The sequence below is a fragment of the Chrysemys picta genome, chromosome 8 (genome assembly GCF_011386835.1).
Source record: "Chrysemys picta bellii isolate R12L10 chromosome 8, ASM1138683v2, whole genome shotgun sequence".
Taxonomy (NCBI): Eukaryota; Metazoa; Chordata; order Testudines; family Emydidae; genus Chrysemys; species Chrysemys picta.
The window spans coordinates 93,043,579-93,064,596 of NC_088798.1; the positions used below are offsets into that span (position 1 = coordinate 93,043,579).

At 44.0% G+C, this 21,018-nt stretch overlaps 1 protein-coding gene across 2 annotated transcripts in view; it reads right to left on the bottom strand.

The window, feature by feature from the left end:
* Nucleotides 1-1,239: 1,239 nt before the first annotated feature.
* The window catches only part of RBM27 (RNA binding motif protein 27), a 43,780-nt gene continuing 24,001 nt past the window's right edge, over nt 1,240-21,018 (bottom strand). Inside the window, exons 12-21 of one of the 2 annotated variants that reach the window (XM_008175026.4) lie at nt 20,107-20,361; nt 19,809-19,949; nt 18,588-18,710; nt 16,302-16,376; nt 16,011-16,175; nt 13,905-14,009; nt 13,602-13,793; nt 5,260-5,346; nt 4,673-4,783; nt 1,240-3,415 (exon numbers count right to left, since the gene is read on the bottom strand). In XM_008175026.4, the coding sequence (XP_008173248.2) occupies nt 3,329-3,415; nt 4,673-4,783; nt 5,260-5,346; nt 13,602-13,793; nt 13,905-14,009; nt 16,011-16,175; nt 16,302-16,376; nt 18,588-18,710; nt 19,809-19,949; nt 20,107-20,361 (1,341 nt within the window). In that variant the 3' untranslated portion in view covers nt 1,240-3,328. Of the gene's footprint in view, nt 3,416-4,672; nt 4,784-5,259; nt 5,347-13,601; nt 13,794-13,904; nt 14,010-16,010; nt 16,176-16,301; nt 16,377-18,587; nt 18,711-19,808; nt 19,950-20,085; nt 20,362-21,018 lie in introns of both variants that reach the window. The other variant, XM_008175025.4, reaches the window with a different exon arrangement.

The window sequence follows — 21,018 nt, forward strand, 5'->3', positions numbered from 1 at the left end:
GGAATGGTTCTTCAGTTTTCCAATTTTTTTAAGTTAGAGTTATTTGTAGCTTTTTCTTTTTTCTTTTTTTAAATTTTGAACCATTCCATATTATATCTTTATTGCAAAAAGTCAACATGCATCTTAGAAATTCAGATTGTAATCAATAAAACAAACATTACATATATGAATTTAAATGTATAAACAGTTAGAAATTCAACAATATCTCCTATTATACTATTACACAAGTTCACAATTTTGTAAAAACTATAGTACAAGTTTACTATACATCAAGAGGAACTTATATTCCTTTTCACATGATTTTGTTAAAAACTGTTGAAACATTTTCATCATAAATGGGCAAGTGTTTTCAAATGAATCTTTTCAGCTCATGGGCTTTGTTATGCTTAAGAACTTAATTTGATGATAAAGAAATGAAGAATAATTCTTCATACCAAGGTTTAACGTTTAGCATATACAGTTGTATTGTCTGTAAACTAGGCTTTAGTTTGGTAACATTTTATTTTAAATTTCCTATACATATGTTGCTTCGTATTTATATATAGATATAGTACTGATTAGGAATTAAGTCAACTGTACTTTCTGAAGGTGTACATTATAATTTCATAATAAAAATAAAATGTTACCATAAAAAAATAAAATGGGCATTCTCAGTTACCTACTTAAAAATAAACAATTTAGTATTACCTACTAAGCCCTAAAATACAACACAGGGAAATCCTCTAGCTTTGGCAAAATGAAGGTCACTTTCAAACAGCTTTCCCACTCCTTAAATACCAGAATTAAGTCAATTACTGTTATATTATTGGTAATATAAGTGATAGGCAGCATAATAGCATGTTTTAAATACACAAGCTAAGTTCAGAGGCACAACTCACTTTTGTGCTTCAATGCTTAGAAATCATGTTTGGGATGTCACTTGAGGATTTATGTAAGGCTACCAATGTGTATACCAAAAGAAAATGTTATATAAATCTCTCCAAAGCCCATTAAATAAATCTTCCTCCCTTGCCTCTCGCCTATCTCACCCAACTAAAAAAGCCAATACATATGAGCAAGGGCAAAAGTGTCTCTCAACGAAGTGTGCCGATAAGGTGTGTCCTTTTAGAGCTAAAACCATATGAAAAGGAAACCCCATTCTGTTTAACTGTGTCAAAGGCTACTGAAATTTCTCTTACAGCTTCATTCGTTCACTGTAATCTTCAGTTTCCAAATACAAAAATACAACAATTCTTATTGAAATCTATACGCTGGTAGTTTTAGTACACAAAAAGCAAAATATTTACAAAATTATACAGTTTAAGAAAAAACTCTGTACAAAAAAAATATATAAATCCTTTGTTCCCTCTATCATTTTTTAAACCATCAGGACTCAAACATCTGCTGTAATGGATCTTTCAAAATATACACTGAGCCACAGACATTAAGAAAATATTAGAGATGGTGGGAGAAGAGCAAGGATTATTCTTCTAGGTTCAAAGTATTAATGTTTTTTCATCATTCCTTCATAAATTTAATTTAAACTCAGCATTAGTAGGAATGCAGTATTTAACTAGAAAATGGAAGTCTTAATATGAAGGGGGAAAATATTGAAGGACATATTCCCTCCAACTGACACCGAAACTTAAAGCGATAAAGTTTTGGCTTCTTTTACATATTACCACAGCAAAAGGATATTCAAATGGAGAGGAAGAGTACAAGGGGCAACTTGAAAGAACATGACTTCAAGTAACTAGCTATGTTCAGCCTAAATTAAGATTTCTGGTACATGTTGTATTTATTTTGAATCAGGAACCAGTTGCCAAATACTCTGGTGTGCTAAATATCTGAAAGCAATATATGATTTCTAAAGCCAAGAATGTATGCATTTGGTACATGTATATAACAAGTTGTTTAGAATCCCAGCAGTTGGTAAGAGTGTTTGCTCTGCTCCTTCAAACTGACATTCAGAATGCAAAGACACTATTTTACATGACTACTTACATAACAGATAACTCCAACTGTACAAAGCGTACAGTACAGATGCCTACAGAGTGAAGGAAAGCCTACTGGATAATGTATTTATGCTCACGAACAGCAAGACCCACATAACAGAGTTATGAAGATCTATGGCTCTTGAGGGTCTAAACTTCTTAGCCCCATTTTTACCAAAATCACCATCATTTCTTTTTTGGTGCTTTTTTGTTTTAAAGTGGTATAAAGACAAAGGCAATTGAAAATTTCATAGTGTCTGTCTTACCTGCTTTTAAACTAAACTGCACTTTAAGATATAAATACAAATAGTTTTCCTAAAGTGAGTTTTAAACACTAGTCTTAAGAATCATATCACTTAAAGTGCTGGTTTAGTATAATAGGATATCGACCTTCCGTGGGCCAAAAAACAATAAAACTTGCTCTGAACACTGTATGGGTTTGGCCCGAATATTAATAAAAGTGACAGACTTGGTCACATTGCGGAGGTGGGAGAAGAGGGTTCTCATGGTTGATTGTTTTAGAACTCTACACAGTTTAACAGGATTGACATTTACCAATACTGACAATGCAATAAATCAACAGCCTGGATTAAGCTTGAATCTTGTATCCAAACTGTAAGAAGGAATTGACACTGACAGTGAAAGAATGGACACATATCAGTGTCACTGCTAATGTTTCACAGTGAAACAGGATTTAAAGCAATTTACAGTGAACTAGTACCAGGCAGTATCATACTAATACCCTGTTAAAGTATGCAAGAGGAAACAGAAGACAAAACACTAGAATGCAGAAAAGTTGGGGTCTTCTACACTGAAGTTGTGTGTGGCTCTCAAGACAGGTCTTGAAGCAAAAAATGAATTCAGACACATTTCCTACAATAGCTGACTTCACATGTAATAAAATGCTACCCTTTTTGAGTTAGCAAACATGAAGCAATTGACATTTAATGAAAATGTGTCTGCAGCTCTCTCCTGCAACCCTATAATATTACTAAATAAAACCTGTAACATTTTTTCATTTATATCTAATAAATCAAAGCATTAAAAAACAAGATAATACAGGTGGTGTGAAAAAAGGGCTTGACAATATTGATAAGTTTCTTCTTTATGGGAGGACTACCACCACTGATGATCTTTATAACTCTGTAAAAAGTCATTGGGCCTTTGGCTGACCTAGTATCACAGCTAAGTATCTGACATGTTCATATCACAAACTTGTTCTCACTTGAAATCTACTGTGTGTTTTGAAAAGTAAAATAAAATAAAAATTTTTGGCTCATCAACTTTCTTAAATAAATTTTTAAAAGTTGTAGTTCAAACTATATTCCTAAAACTATACAATTCCAAATCAAGTTTCATCTTCTCCAAGAACGGGATTCATCTTCATCTTCATCATCATCGTCATCATCTTCGTGCAAAAATAAATCTGAGGTTTCAGTCTCCTGGATAAAGACAAAATTGTAGTCTGGTTTTAGAGCTGACACGCCAATGCACTTCTATATGCAAGAGGCAACATACTATATAAAGCAGCAGCAGCATCTTGATATTATTTTAGGGTTGGTTTACACAATGGCTTCTAGATACTATTTGAAAGGATTCCCCATATAATATGCATACACAATGTGTTGGCTCTAAAAGAAGGAGCCATGTCCCCTCCTCAATGGCACAGCATGTTGCAAAAATAGTAGGATCTTTTTCAATTAAGTGAAATAAAATTCTTTACTAAGGGGAGAATAATTTGCAACATTCCTATTAAGTTCTGGTTAACAATATATCCATATCCCTCCATGTCAAGGGAGGGAAACAATTATCCAACTTAAACATTGCTTGGTTCAGGATGGCATGTGATTTGAGGAAGCAATACATAGTTTAAACTTAAAGATTATGTACTTTGCACATTTTTGTTGCTCTAAAGGGGTTTTGCACCATCTGGCCAGGATTAATAATACAAAATGTATCATCTAGTACCAATAATTAAGACTAATAATTTCACCTTCTTACTAAATTGTAAAGTAAATATTAGATTGTTAATGTTGAATTAGAGTCTCTTGCAAATATCTAGTAGTTTACAAGTCAAAGGGATAATCTTATCTTGAGAGGTGAATAATTATTTCTACCAAAATTTATAAAAAAATACTATTTTGCCCCCATCATAAGGGAGGGAAAAGGGTAGGAAGGAAACAGCTACCAGTCGACAAATCAAATACTGTACTATGCTGCTTCTGAGCAGTCTTTATTAACTGTAGTTGGTTCTCAGAAATTAGTACTTTCCTTTGCAGACCAGGCTAAGGCAAGTTTGTTTATCCATCAATCATTTATAAGTGCCCAAATCAGGGGGGAAAAAAATAAATAAAAATCAGGTACTAGAAATGAAGGATTTTACCCCATATTAGAACTGCTGATGTGCATCTTTAACAATCAGCACACAGAACTCAAATGTTTGGTCCTGATAGTTTATACAGGTATGCATATTTTACTCAAAAATACATATTGCTCTCTTAAAGATGCACGTGCAGGTACAATATCCAAGTAAGGTTTCAACATTTCTATCTTGTAAGAATTACTGTGAACTTTGACACAATATCTTAAGACAATTTCCACAGCAAACAGAGAGAAAACATTCTACACAACCAAAAATCCCTACACTGTTAGGAATCCTGTGAAAATGGATAAGCCACTATTCCAATGCACTACAGTACCTCTTCCTTGGACTCCTCTTCCTCAATTTCTGTGGACACAGACGGTACCTTAGGTTTGTGCCAGGATATCTGAAGTCTTCGGTCTTTGAATCTTGATCCTTGGTTAGCAGCCTGGGTTTTATTTTAGATGTGTTTTTAAAAGGAATTAAAAACATAGTTCATAAGAGTAAAGAAACAAGGTAACCAATAGTGAGCTAGATACTTTAATCAGAAGAGGTTATCCCCTTAAGAAGTGTCAGTGTACATCTCCCAAATCTATGCTACACAACTACCACCTCCCACTCCCATAAGGATATTTCTGAGCAGCAACTTCAACACAGCTCCTAATTGGCGGGGTCACTGTATGTACATTGGCATTCTGGGAACAGCGACAGGGCTCAAAGATAGCTTGGCTGGAAGACTCCAGCGTTGAAGCTCCGTCAATACTGAGTTCACCAACCGTTTAACTAATGGCAACAAATATCCACGCTGTCCATACCAGACTGGTATGGAACAAAGCACCCCGAAGAAAGTTCAACTAGTACATTGTACCAAAGAGTAGGATTCTTACCCTCAAATTACAGGAAGAGTTCCCTTACTGAACTTACATTTTCAGCTTCTGAGCGAGACTTAAAAGTCAGAACGACACTTAAAGGAGAATCCTCTTCTTGGAGGTCTTCAATATCTCCAAATTTCTGAGAAACAGATGTACAATAAGAAAAATCATCATTAAACAGGTGTTCTAGTCGGACAAACCATCATATTGTAACACAGGCCTATTCAAAGCTGAAATTTAAATATGGCTTTTTTGGTGGAAGGAAGAGAGAGCCTGAGGCTAGAAAGGTGCCACAGCTTGTACCATCCAGCAGCACTGTATAGCCTCGAGCCTGTCTCCCAAGAAACAGATTTAAATTACTTGCAATTAAAATTCACTGCTCAACTAGGAACACACATCCGCCCCCCTACAAAAAGGGGCCTTCACTTACCAGCGTGTTAAGAATTCTTTTTTCCCCCTTAATCCGCTCCTCCACACACATACACACCCCTCCCCCATCACATAACTTCTCTAGTCCCATGAAGTAGTTCCTTTGGAGCTCATTAATTTGCAAAAGGGAAACTGTTCAGCAAGAGAACCATAGCACTCTGCCAGAAAACAGAAGCTTGATCAATCCACTATCACTAGATCAATCAGATGTTTACATTTTACAACTAACCAACTCCCTTTAATCTGAGTATTAGAGTGGCAATAACACTGGATCACAATACTAGAGAACTAGATTGTACACTAAAGCCAATCTTGCTGAAATGAGAGCAACTTACAAACTTTCATACTGTATTTGTCTTCAATACAAAAAGGATTTGTTGTCAGTGAAAGCATTTCTTGAATCGTAGTCTGAGTAGGAGAATGAAAATTATTCTTGTCTTCTACCTTAATTTTATGTAGAAAACTACTAAGCTTCTTGGAAACACTTTATTAACTCAGGTAATAGAAACGATGGTATGCCAAATCTTACACTGCAGGTCTAACAGCTGATGCTGCTGAACTAGCAGAGAACATTTTCATAAGAATGTAAGTCACTTAGAAAATGGGGAGAATTCCTAGAGGATGGGCACTATAGTGCAGTACTTCACGTTCAGCTAAAAAGTACTAGAGCTGGTTGAAAAGAATTCCAAAACAAAACATTTTTTCATCAGAATTTACCAGTCCATTGAAATCTAAAGTGTTTTGCAGATATAGTTCTATTTCTAGGCTCTCTTCCCCCTCCCCCCCCCCGACCACTCCAGGCCTGGGCTCTATTCCCCCCCCCCCACCCCACTCGCACCCCCTGCCACCCCAGCCTTGGGCTCCCCCCACACCAGTGCTGACTCCACTCGCTCCCCCCTCGCATCCAGCCGGTCCGGCGCTGGCAGGGTCGGGGTAAGCAGCGGGGCTCCTGGGCCGCACCTCAGCCCAGGGTCCCTCCTGCCAGGGTTCCTGCCTCTAGGACCGGCTGGGACCCGGGAGGGCAGAGCTGGGGGACCACCCGGCAGGGGGCTGAGGAGCTGGGGCAGGGTAGCCCCAGAGGGAGCGGAGCCCTGGAGAGCTGGACGCGGGCCCCGCACAGCAGCGCCCTGCCCTCTATGGCCCTCCTGCTGCTTCTTCTGGCCGCCCTGCCGCAGTCCCTGGGCAGCTCGGGCTGGTTGCGGCGCTGGGGGGCAGCAGCGCTGTGGCACCTGCAGGCGGCTCCATGTGCCCCGTGGGGTGGCCCCCAGCCCGAGTGTCCCCTGCTCGGAACCTGCCCAGCCCAGTCCACGGCGTGAACTGCAGCGGCCCCAGGGCGCGACGCGCTGCTGCTGCCAGGGACGGCTCTAGGCTTTTGCCGCCGGAAGCAAAAAATTGCCAGAATGCCACCCTTGAAAATTTGCTGCCCCAAGCACGTGCTTGGTTTGCTGGTGCCTAGAGCTGGCCCTGCCCTTATTTCAGGAGACCAAGAGAACCCGCCCTGGTCACATGGCAGGCAGGCAAGTTGGCAGGAGGACTGCCTCAGAGTCCTGAACCCTAGGTCTACCAGGGTTTGCAGCTCTGGGTTAACCCAACATATGGGACACAGCCAGGATTCCATTCCCTTCTACAGAGAACTTTGAAATTTTTGGTTTTAGTTCCAATTTGGAATAAAATCAGTTTCTGAAATATGAAAATTCTCTGTGAAATGAACTACCTTTCTCTACTCAACTCTAATAAATGGTTCTTAATATTGCCCAGTTTTTCCATATCACCACTTTCTCTTTGCAAAAGTTTAGGTATTCTTTGCATTAACTTGGTCAAGGTTCAATGCCATATTTCACAAACACGGCATGTGTTTCAATTGCTCAAAAAGTTAATCGGCTTCTCGATTAAGAAGTGCCAGGATGCAGAAGACATTTAGGAAAATTTAACATGATAAACTGGTATTAAATTTAGTTGTGTCCCATACCGACATTGGATGGAACAGTTCACAACCCAACAAAGGGACCTGAAAGCTGCAATATGAACTTCCTACAAAGTTAAATTTGTGAAATTGCTGCTTTGCTTGGAAAAGAGACAGACAGTTACCTTTTTCATAACTAGTGTTCGAGATGTGTTGCTTATATCCATTCCATATTAGGTGTGTGTACTCACCACATGCACTAGTACCAGAAGTTTTTCCCTCATCAGTATCTGTAAGGGACCGGCTCTGGCACCCTCTAGAGTGGCGCCCGTATGGCATGGTACAAGGGGCGCCGCCCACCCTCAGTTCCTTCTTGCCCGAAACTTCGACAGTGGGGAAGGAGGCGGGTCATGGAATGGACATGAGCAACACATCTTGAAGAACACCATTTACGGAAAAGAACTGTCTTTTCTTCTTCAAGTGCTTGCTCAAGCTCATTCCATATTAGGTGACTCCCAAGCAATACCATCAGAGGCGGGTAGGAGTTCATGGACGCGTAGATAGCAACACAGCTCTTCCGAACCCAGCGTCGTCTTTGGCCTGCTGACTGATGGCATAATGTGCTGTGAGCATGTGAACAGAGGACCACGACATTGCGCTACAGATGTCCTGGATAGGGATGTGAGCCAGGAAGGCCACAGAGGATGCCTGAGCTCTAGTCGAGTGGGCTCTGACAATTGGTGGTGGTGGGACCCCTGCCAGGTCGTAACAGCTCCTTATGCAAGAGGTGATTCAGTTGGGAATCCTCTGTGAGGATACCAGAAGGCCCTTCAGCCTATCCACTGTAGTGCTGAAGAGCTGAGTTGATTTATGGAAAAGCTTGGTGCGTTCTAGGTAAAAAGCCAAGCCCCTTCGGATGTCCAGCACATGAAGACACCTCTCATCTGGTCTTGTGCGGTTTGGGACAGAACATCGGGAGGAAGATGTCCTGGTTAATATGGAAGGGAGACACCACCTTCAGCAGGAAGGCTGGGTGGGGCCGCAGCTTAACTTTGTCTTTGTAGAAGACCGTGTACAGACGTTCTGAGGTCAAGGCTTTAATCTCAGAGACTCATCTCGCTGATGTCACTGCCACCAGGAAAGTGACCTTCCATGACAGGGAAAGGGATCAGGAGCCCAGCGGCTCAAAGGGCGGGCCTCTGAGCCTAGAGAGGGCCAAGTTAAGATCCCACTGCAGAATAGGGGTCCGTACCTGCAGGAAGAATCTGACCGTCATTGTCATGAGAAAACACCGTCTGGCCCTGGATCGGCAGGTGAAAAGCGGAAATGGCTGCAAGATGCACTCTAATGGAAAAGTGTGCCAGGTCCTGGTTCCTCAAATGAAGCTGGTAGTCTAAGACAGGCTGTATGGAAGAACGTGAGGGAGAGATACCTCGCTCGGATGCCCAGCGGGAAAACCGTGTCTGCTTGGCCAGGTAAGTCAGTCTGGTTGAGGGCTTCCTACTCCCAGGAGAACCTGTTGGACATCCTCCAAACAGGTCCGCTCCTCCGGGTTCAGCCATGCAGCATCCACGCGGAGAGGTGGCGGGATGTAAGGTTTGGGTGTAAGAGCCAACCGTGGTCCTGTGACAGCAGGTCCGGTTGACTGGGCAGGGGCCAGGGAGGGACCGCTGTCAGGTTCACGAGCGTGTCGAACCCGTGCTGGCAAAGTCACTCCGGGGCAATCATGATAACCTTTGCCTTGTCTCTCTTGATCTTTGCCAGGACCCTGCTGATGAGAGGAATTGGAGGGAACGCATACATTAGGCTCCCCAATCATGACAGGAGTAAGACATTGGAGATGGAGTCCTTGCCAAGAACAAAACTGATGACATTTTCTATTTTGCCTGGTAGCGAATAGGTCCACTTGGGGAGTTCCCCACCGCTGGAAGATCATGTAGGCTACCTCCAGGTGGAGTGACCACTTGTGGTGAGAGGAGAAGGCCCTGCTGAGGTGATCCACTAGTGTGTTCTTGATGCCAGGGAGGTGACAAACCTCCAGGTGGATCTCGTGATTGATGCAGAAGTTCCAGAGACAGAGTGCCTCTTAGCAGAGAGTTGACGAACATGCTCCCCCTTGCCTGTTGATATAGAACATTGAGGCTGTGTTGTCAGTTAGAACTCTAACCATCTTGCCAGACAGGTGAGGCAGGAAGACTCTGCATGCCAAGCGGACCACTCTGAGTTCTTCGACGTTTATGTGTAGTGTCCTCTCCTTTGCGGACCACATACCCTGGGTCTGGAGATCTCCGAGGTGTGCACCCCAGCCGAGGTCCGAGGCATCCGAAACCAACTTGACGGAGTGAGGGGGGTTGTTGAATGGAACTCCCTCTAGGACTGTCTTGCGATCGGTCCACCATCACAGCGAGGTGAATATTGCCAGAGGGAGGGTAACCATCTTTTCCAGGTGATCTTTGGACTGGGAATAGACCATCGCCAACCATTGCTGCAGGGACCGCATCCGGAGCCTGGCATAGCGGACAACGTATGTGCACGCTGCCATGTGACCCAGCAGACACAGGCTGTAGTTAGGGGGAACACGGACACCTCCGTGATAAGGTTTGTCAATGTCCGAAACTTTTCTAGAGGCAGGAATGCCCTTCCACAGGTCAAGTTGAGCACCACTCCAATGAATTCTATCCTTTGCACTGGAACGAACGTAGATTTTGTTGTTGTTCACCAGTAGGCCCAGGGAGTGGCACGTGGCTAGCAGCACCATGACATCCTTTTGGACATGAGACCTGGAGCTGCCTTTGACCATTCAGTCGTCGAGGTATGGGTAGATCTGGATACCCCGGCATCTGAGGTAAGCCGCCACCACCAACATGCACTTGGTAAACACCCTCAGTGCTGTCGCTAGGTCAAACGGGAGGACTGTAAATTGGTGAATCGGAGAAAACGTCTGTGTCCTTGGAAGATCGCTATGTGGAAGTTTGTGTCCTTTAGGTCGAGGGCGGCGTACCAGTCTCCCAGATCCAGGAAGGGGATGATAGAGACCAGGGAGACCATGCGGAACTTCAGCTTCTTTAGGTACTTGTTGAGGTCTCGCAGGTCCAGAATGGAACATAGAGCACCCTTGGCCTTTGGGATAAAAAAGTATCAGGAATAAAACCCCTTGTTCCTGTACTTGAGAGGAACCTCCTCAACTGCACCCAGCTGCAGTAACCCTTGAACCTCCTGCACGAGGAGATTCTTGTGAGACAGGGAAGGTGCGGGGGGGGGGGAAGAGAAACTGAAGGGCATAGCTCTGCACCACTGAGTCCTGAACACAAGGTTATAGCAGACCATAGGGAGGAAAAAGTAAAGGCAGTTGGGAAAAAACGGGGAAGATGGATCCGGGGAATAGTCTGGTAGGTCATCCTTGGGCACACCCTCAAAAAGATTGCTCGTTTTGGGTGGAGCCTGACTGAGCCGAGGGTGGAGGAGGGTTGCTCGGGTGGCGTTTCTAGCCCTTGGCCTTCTTGTGAAGCGGGTCCTGCCGAGCCTGGCTCCCTTGTCCCTGAGGATGTTGTGGTTTGAACTGCTTACGTGCCGGGCCTGGGACGTAAAGCCTCAGAGTTTTCAGGGTGGTATGGGAGTCCTTTAAACCGTGCAGCTTGCCGTTTGTCTGCTCTGCAAATAGGGCCTCGCCGTCAAAGGGAAGGTCCTGCATCAACTGCTGAGACTCAGTGGACAAGCCTGAGAGGAGCAGCCAGGAAGCTCGCTGCATGGAGATGGCAGAGACCATGGTGTGGGCGGCGGAGTCCGCCACATCTAAAGCTGCCTGGAGGGCTGCTCTGGCCACATCCATACCCTCGTTGAGGATCGCTCAGAATTCCTTCCCGGACCCCTTGGGAAGCAAAGCCTCGAACTTGGCCATGGCCCGCCACATGCTGTAATCATAGTGGCCATGGAGGGCTTGGTGACTGGCCACTCAATTGCAGGCTGGAAGACTAATAAATTTTGCGTCCAAAGAGATCCAGCCTCCTTGAGTCTTTGTTTTTGGGTGTAGCCCCAGGTTGAGTTTGCCTCTCCGTGTGGTTAACTGCCTCAACCGCCAGGGAATTGGGGGCCGGATGGGAAAATAAGTACTCATGCCCCTTGGTTGACAGTAAGTACTTGCACTCGGCCCTTGTGGAGATGGGGGGCAAGGAGGAGGGAGTCTGCCACAGGGCATTAGCAATCTTAGATACCCCCTCATGAAGGGGTAAAGCCACCCTGGCAGGGGCCGAGGAGCAGAAGACATCAAACAGGGAGTCCAAAGGCTCCTCCAATTCCTCGGCCTGAAGCCCCAAGTTAGATGTGACCCTCTTCGATAGTTCCTGGTGAGCCTTGGTGTAATCCTGAGGAACTGGGTGAGGTGGCTCCGGGATAGCCTCGTCTGGCAATGATGAGGACGATGCCGGTACCGCGGGATCCTCAACGTCCAATGGTGGTCCAGCAGGCTGCTCCCCTAGGTCCTCCTGGACCTGTGGGGTCCTTCCCCCCCAAAGTCTTGAGGGGGTCAGGATGTCGAGGCTGCTGGCCTGTCTGAGGCTCCCAACACTGAACCGGCAGCCTGGGAAGGCTGGGAGAACCCCCAAGAGTTCCATGGCACTGGCTACTGCGCTTGGGGCCATGGGACAGGTATCGATGCTGATGATGTAGGCAGCACCGCAGGCATTGGAGGCTGCCCAGCAGTTCGGGAAGCCTGCTCCGTGCCAAAGCTATAGCCAGAGACCACCTGGCGACCAGGATTGGACGGAGCGGTGGCTCTTATCTGACCGGTGCCGGTCGCTGCACCCAGAGGTAGACCTATCCAAACGAGACGAATGTCTTGGTCGGGGACTGATGGTATTCAGCGGATTGGCATCGGAAACCTGGCAATCTATGCCTTACGCTACCTGACTGGTACCGGGACGTCAAGCGGGACCGGGAGCTATCATGGGCTGGTTGCGGGGAGGATCTTCCCAAATAAGGCGATCCCCATCTCGGAGACCAATGACAGGAGGCTGGTGACCGGTGGCTTCGATGCCCCAATCAGTCCCAGGATTTGTACTGAGCTCTTGGTGACATGAGGGGTTGGTCTCAGTGCTCCTGCCGGGGAGGTGCATGCCTCAGTGAGTCTGCACCAGGCTACTGGTGAAATATGTCTCAAATCTCACTGTTGGTGCCCAAGGTCCGGGGACCAAAGAGGGCTCCACTAGTTAGCTTGGGATCTACTCACCACAAGACATGCATTTCAAGTGTTTGAGTACGCACTCAAATCTAGGCACCTGGACATCCATAGAGACTGCAGTGCAGATATACCAGATATGGTAAGTATTATATTCGGGCTTGCCAGGATTACATTTTTATCAGTCAACGTCAATTTCACCATACACACACAAACCAATAAAAAAAGATTTTCCTTGATAAAAAAAATTTACAGATAGGTAATTAAGAAAAATGCTGCTTGAGAACTTTTTAAAGTAAAAATCTAGTGATGTATACTTTTGAATTAGGCTTGTGCCAAATGGACTAGCAAATGAATAAAAGTAGGTATGATTTGTTGATTTAAGGACATTCACTTTGTTTATTTTGACATGTGACGTTGACAATTTCTGTTTTAATGGGTTATAAAGATTTAAATTTTTGAATGTCAACATCTAGTGTCATTAACAGTCTGCCCCTCCATAATTTCCTGGAACTGTGAAAATATAAAATTGATAAACAACCCCCCCCCCCCCCCCTTCAACATCAATATCCACTGAAATTATAAAAAATAAAAATTGAATTTTGCAAAGCCTCGTTACATGTAATAATCCAAATCCCAATTTTGGAAAGCAAAATTATATACTTAACTTGTTCTAGGATATTGGGATAGTGATATGACTTATCTGTATTATGGAAATATGAATACAGATTCTCACATCTTCAAGATGGAGGGGGAGGGGGTAAGGTTTGCACATGAAGTTGCTTGAGTTCCTCCACTGGAAGATGCTAAAGAAACACCAAGTCTTGTATCTGCAGTACAGAATCATGACTACATTTTTTTCCAGTTTAACTATCCAGAGCTGACTTACAGAGAAATGTTGTAATAATTCATCTTTCTCCTCTTCTACGAAGCCACCAACAGTTAGAGCTTTGGGGCGGTGATCCACCACCATATGATTCAATGTGCCCCTTCCTCTCCCACCACGACCTCGTCCTCTTCCTCTGCCCTGAGCAGATATCGCCTTTCCTCGACCTACAGGCAAGATACCTAAACGGGCAGCCTGTTAAAAAGAAAGGCACATAGTGGGCAAAGCTATTTTCAGCTTTCAGGGGAGTTGAAAGCTTCATGTAACAGACATGAAGCAGTGGGGCAGCACTCCTTACAAACTCACCTCAACCTGTAGTTGACTGAGTTTTTTCCGCAACTCTGTTGTATCTTCTCCAGAAGACAATCTTTTATGAAAGTCCAGTTCTGCATCTAAAAGCTCCTTTTGTGCCTTAAAAAAAAAAATGGGGATATTAGTACTTATCCTCTGAACACCTTATTCCATTTTCTTTAGCCACAAACTTTAGAAAAATCGCCCAGTATCCATATTCTTCCCTAAGCCCAGTGGTTCATGCCCAGTAGAAGAAAATGATGTTCAACTCTGAAGGGAAGACAATTTGAATTCCTGTGTTGAAATACGTACAATGCCAGGCTGGTCAAGTTCCTTTGGACAAGCAAACTATGATTTCAGTGATCTCTTCTCAGGTTGATCATTGAACTATATGGATCAAAAGTAACTTTCAAAAAGTTATTTTCTATTGGAGTTGATGTATTTGCCCATGCTTATACTTATCAGTAGGTATTTGGTTATAAGGATCACAGTGAAGTAATTTCTGAGGTTTTCACAGGTATGAAAGGATTTTATACTAAATGCTGCAGGAGGACAACTTTACTGCTTGTGGAGTGCCAGTTAGTAGTCATTTATATTCCCACTAATCTATCTTGGCCTTTAAATGCTGGTAGAACTTGCTTTGTCATTGCATCTAAAGCTTTTGCTTATACCTTTCCAATATGGAAAGTTCAAACAAGTCGCAGCAATTAAAAACAGTATCCCTAATGCTTTTTAAATAGCTGTATTACTGTAAACACTGTTACAAGTTATTGAATTAGAAAAATAATCAATACCTTCCTGTATCATTCATGAAGTACAAACCAGCATGTACAGTAACTCCCCACTTAATGTCCTCTTGCTTAACGTTGTTTTGATCTTACGTCCCTGCTCAATTACAGAACATGCTTCATTTAAAGTTGTGCAATGCTTTGCTATAATGACATTTGGCTGCAGACCCCACGGACCAGCGCCTTCCCCCTCCTCCACCAACCTCCTGCCTGCGAGCCAGCTGATTGCTGCGGGCAGGGGAGGGAGGAGTGGAACCTGCGCGCTGAGTCCTCGCTCCTCCCCCCTCCTTCTTGCTCCCTGAATGTCACAAGCCAGCTGATGGCCGCTGGGGGGTTGGGGTTGGAGAACAAGGACACGGTGCACTTCCCCCGTCCCTCCCCTGCCGCCTGCCCGCGGCGATCAGCTGGCTTGCGGTGTTCAGGAGGCAGGGGGAGCCTGCATGCTGTGTCCTCGCTCCTCCCCCCCTCCCTCCTGAGCGTTGCAAGCCAGTTGATTGCTGTGGGCAGGAGGCGGGGAAGGAGCGAGGACGTGGCGTGCGGAGTGGGGGGGAGAGGAAAGGCGGGTTACAGGTGGGGTCTTGGGGGGGGGGGGGGGGAGGGCTGGCGTGGGTGGGCCAAGGATTGAGACCCCCCGCACCTGGTGCTTGCAGAGTAGGGGAAGCTGGTGCTGCGCAACATGCTTCTCCTAGCCTACAGCACCCTTAGCCTCCTTGCCGGCCTCATTGTCTCCAGTGCCAGTGGGCGGTGCCTGTGCGGGGTAAGGCGGGGGCACCTCCCAACTATAGTACTGTACTGTATGGCAAAAAACATTTCCCTGGAACTTTACCCTCCCATTTACATTCATTCTTATGGGGAAATTGGATTCACTTAACATCGTTTCACTTAAAGTCACATTTTTCAGGAACATAACTACAACGTTAAGTGAGGAGTTACTGTACTGGGTAACATGACAGTTCACATTCAGGACCCAAAGAACAGGATTGGCAAGAAAAACTAAATTATCAAATTATTACTCAGTTTGATTTCTTCTCAGAACTAGTGTGATACATTTTACTTTAGAAAGTTGACATTCAAGCAATGTCTAATCAACTTAAGGTTTGAGATATGCTCAGATTACTATAACAACTAGGTATACCAGTTCCCTGTGTACCAGTGTCCTAAAGTGTATTAGCTTTCCACTTTGTTCTATCCCCATGTTTCATTGTCCACTCTAAAAGATGAGGTGAGAAAGTAAACCTGAAGACTGCTATTGCCTGTTTGCTAAAAATCCTAGTAATGATTTATTTCAGAAGATTGTATGTATGCATGCATAGAGGTAGGACAATGCACACACCTCTGTCTTGGACTTCAGTTTTGATGGTGTGGAGGCTACAGAAGAAGTTTTCAATTCATCCTTTAATTGAGAGATTTTTCCTGTTAGTTCTTTCAAGGTCTTCATTATTTCTGCCCTCTCCTCTGGTTTCGTGGCCTTATTTTTCTCCAGCTTAGATATCAACATCTATGTAATGTTTAAAAAAAAACAACAACTGAGTAAGAAGATACAATTTAGACAAGCAACCACATTGAATAATTTTGGTGCCCACTGGAATCAGAATGCAACAGCTGGAATACATTCCAGACTTACCTTTTGGCATTCTATTTGTTTTTCTAACATCTCCTGCTTCTTTTTTCTCATATCTTGTTGTAGCTTCATTGCCTCCTAAGTGAGAAGGACATACTTTCAGTCAGTTATTGGGCAAATACAAGTTACTATGATTAGAAAGAACTAGATTAAAATCACACTACTTTTTCTTGGCTGAGATCTAGAGTAACATCCATTAAGTATTAAATTTGTCCTGCAGTGACACACAATGCTACACTGGACGGGGGATGGAGTCAATAAGTCTTTAATCTATAATTTTCTGATTATCCCATATATAGCCAAGAAAGCCAATAATAATAACAACTTTTCTAACACTCCTCCTGCCAACTGCTTAGGTGTTATACTTTTTCTTTTAAAAATAATAAAAATGAAAGCACTAATGAAGATTAAAGGTGTGTGTGCTGCACAAACGTAAAGAGGCTCTGTTCCTGATTCACTATATCACAGTAACACTAAATGCTCCAAGCTAATGCTGCAACATGCACACAAAACAAGGGACAGCACAGACCACTTAAATGAAAACATTTGTCTCTCCCAATTTCCCTTCATCTTTTTACAAACACTTTCTTGGTCAAGTAGGATAAATTTAAGTGCCTGAGAACTTTAGAGATAGAGGAAACATCCTCTGATACAGAACACATCAGCCACACAGTAAGAGCATTTCCAGTAAAGACAAAGAGATATAATACACTTAACACCATACGCTCCCTTTACTGCAAGGGGGAACAACTATTGAAAGCCACTGGGCCCACCAGGAAGAGGAAAGTGGCCAAAAGGGCTGCTCCTGACCCTGCTTAGCCACACTGCCTCTCTGCAAAATATCCAGACAGCCCACAGGCTGTACTGAAAAAAAAAAAAAAAAAAGTGGGATCACTGTAAGAGGCATGTTGTCTCAGAACAGATCACTGCTCTACAGGAAAAGTTGGAGTTAAAGCTATGTGACCAGGTATATTAGGCCCGGAAGCCCCATGCTGGAGACCTCACAGTCTTATCCAAAAAAGAGTAGAAGAGGATTGTCCTCCAAGCTACTTAGAGAGGCTGCAAGGATCAGCCAACCAGGGCCCAAAAGACTCATATAAAAGGAGCTACAGAGCCAGAGTGAGTTCAGTCTGCTGGCAGGGTCTGGGGAAACAAGGAAGGTGCTCCTGGCTGTCTGCAGGAGGTGCAAGGGCCAAAGTGAGCAGTTACTGGCAGGGACTGGGGGAGCAGGGAAAGTGCTCCTGGCTGGCTGCTGGGACATGAGTAAGACAAGGGCCACAGGGAAGTGGCCCAGAGAAACACAGTAAGTTAAAGGGACGCGGCTGCTACTTAAGAGTGTCCATGGGTTAGGACCTGGAGTAGTGGGCGAGCCCGGGTCCCCCCCCAACTGCCACTGGGGAAGTGGCTAAGCCCTGAGCAAGAGAGTTTAAACAGGCCCAGTGAAGGGCTGCATTTGGAACGGTGTTACCATGACCAGAAGGGGCCGAACTGAGACTAAGGCCATGTCTACACTACCCGCCGGATTGGCGGGTAGTAATCTATCGGGGTTCGATTTATCTAGATGAGACGCGATAAACTGATCCCCGAATCGACGCCCGTACTCCACCTTGGTAGGAGGAGTAAGCGGAGTCGACAGGGGAGCCACAGTCGACTTGCTGCCGTGAGGACGGCCAGGTAAGTCGAACTAAGATACTTCAACTACGCGAACAGCATAGCTGAAGTTGTGCATCTTAGATCGATCCCCCTCCCTCCCAGTGTAGGCCAGCCCTGACTCTGCTGGAGAGCTGGGGTCAGTGAACTGAGTTCAAGAAAAGTGGCTGAGTTGGAGAGCTGGAGTCACTGAGGACTCAAGAGAAGGCAAAAGTCGCTAGGGAGGAAGCCCTGGGGGCACTGCTCTACTCCAGAGCAGGAATCTTTGCAAGGTAGTCCGGCCCCAATTGAGGATACCATGATGAGCCCCTGTTGGATGGACTGACTAAGGACTGAGCCCGGAGAAGGCTGCAGGACTTTGAGGGCCTCGAGATAGGCTCTGTAGACCGGTGCATCCCACAAGGTGGGGGGTGGTGGTGTGTGTGAGTGAGAGTGTGAGTGAGAGAGAGAGATTTGGCCGGAGAGCTGAGTCACTGGAGACCTGCCTGACAAGCACAGTGGCTGACAGTGGGCACTGTAAGTGGAGACCTTGAGAAAAAACTGCAGGCACACGCACTCAACCAGGGGCACAGTGACGTAAGAGGTAATTTCTTTACAAGGATCTTGACTTCTAGAATATCCAAACATATATACAATTACCTGTTTCTTTTTAAGGGCCTCTTGAACGTCATGGGATTTAGATCCTGTGCCAGATTTCACAGATGTCTTTAAGTTTGGGGAATTGTACACCATTTTTGTATGGCTTGTAGAAGTAGGAAATGTCTGAAATAATAGAACACTAAAATGAATTAGGTTAAAGATGTCTTTAAAAAAAAAAAGCTATTTGGTATTTAGGTGATGCATGACAACTTAATATAGAGAGACAAGATGGGTGAAGTAATATCTTTTATTGGACAAGCTCAAAAACTTGTCTCTTACCAACAGAAGTTGGTCCAATAAAAGATACTACCTTGCCCACCTTGCCTCTTTAATATCCTGTGAGCAACACACTACAACTACACTGCAAACTTATTGATTCCCGTATACATGCGTATATATTAACAGCATAATTCTGCCCAGAAGAGTAAAGCCTGAATGCTTGTCAAAGGCATTTGACAAAAGAAAACCTCTCCCTTACTAAAGTTCTTATTTAGAGAATAATACAGGGAAAGATAAGAGCCAGTGAGGCCATAACAAGCTGATGCTGCCAGTTACACAAACCACATCAGGATCAAATTTATCTTTGCTAACCACTATGGAGACTAAGTGTATTACTTCTGCATTCTATAAAGGTTAGCATTCACACGCCAACATTATGCTTTCTGCTCAGAATTTTAGAAACGTGATTCCCATTAAAAGAGCAATAGTTGTTCAGCCTAAACCTTGCACGATTCCTTTCCACTACAAGCATATCTTTTGGTTACCAGGGCTGTTTTGCACCACAGCATCAGTGCAACTCAATCTGCATTATTCTGAACTGTATGAAGATTTATATGGTTCTACAGCAAAGTACCTATCCATGCAGATCAGTGCACATGAAGAGTAAGTTTACAGGAATAAGAAGTGAAATCTTGTCACTAGAGATCTGACTGACTATACTGAGGGATGAGATTTGTTAGCTAAGCAATACCTTTTGAATATTTATTTTTCCAATCATACCTATATTTTAAACCAAGATTCAGCAATTATTTCCCACAGACGTTACTCTGCAGATAGGAAATTGGAGCTACAGAGATTAAATGACTTGCTGAGGTCACACAGAACGTTAATGAAACAACCACAAACAGAACCCACAAATCCTATTTAGTCATCCTCTGATCTAACCAATAGTGAAAATATTAAATTTTGAGATTCACAGGGACTAATCTTTGTCAAACATACCTGAGAATCCTCTGCAGTAGCAGTGGACTGGTTTAACAAATGTGCTGCATCGGTCTGGTTTCCACCTGCTGCTCCAAGGCGACGTTTAACTGAAACCTTATTAAGGACATAGGCACCCGATGCCAGTGGTTTAGTTATCACCTGCATATGAGTACACATAAAAAGGAAAGATTATATAGTTGCATCTTTAAAGCACTATCCACTTTGAAGCATCACTGATCTTCAATGCTCTGACCAGTTTGACAAAGCAGCCTCATTTTGCATGAGGGCAGTATACCTTTGACACATTGCTATGTACCGTTGCAGCTGGAGGTTGGGCAGTCAGTGTTTGTTGTTGAAGATGAAGCTGGTGATGCAGAGATTGTGGTGGTGGCTGCTGGTGATGGTGCAGGTGTTGCTGCAGCAGTGGTGGCTGCTGCTCATTTTCCCTATGCCACAGCACCCTTATAAATCGATTGTTTAAAACTGCCTCTGTGCTGGAAATGGCCTTTCTGGCCTCATCGTTAGTTAAATACTGAATTAGAGCAGCTTCAGGATCATTCTTGAAAGCAACCTAAAACAGAAGTTCGGCATATATGAACAATTGCCACTGATTCATATTTCACAGGAAACAAAGCATCTGAAATGTCATGTAAAACTGTATTTGACAAATGTTCGCCAGAAAGGAGGGAGTTGTATTTTTCAAGTATCGATTACACAAAAATGACACACTGATGAAATCAAAGCCAAATGTCCTCTGACATACTTTACACGGCACAGACAATAGGTTTTATGTATGTAGTAAAATACACTACCATTGTGTTATCTGCTATCATCACTATTAAATATTCACTATGAAGTGAGACAGAAACAACCATTGCTGCTCCTATCACAGCTGTGCTCTGCATCTCCAGTTCTTCCTTTTAAAGCGCCTGTGGAAGGGCAGGATTCGAATCCATACAAGACTAAATATCCACTGTATTAGGCATTTGGGTTACAGAAGCAAGGAGAATTCCGCCCAAAGGCCCAACAAAGTCACTACAATGCAAGCCACAAAGGTTTGCTCCACTTTTAGGAGAAAAGCCTCCTAATTCCATGTGATACATTTGAGGGAAAAAATGTTTTATTCAATGTCAGTATCAAAGACCAATTTTATTTTCCAGTACGAAAAAGGTAATTACATTTTTTAAATACACTATTTTGGAGGAAGATAGACTACTACCAATAGAGC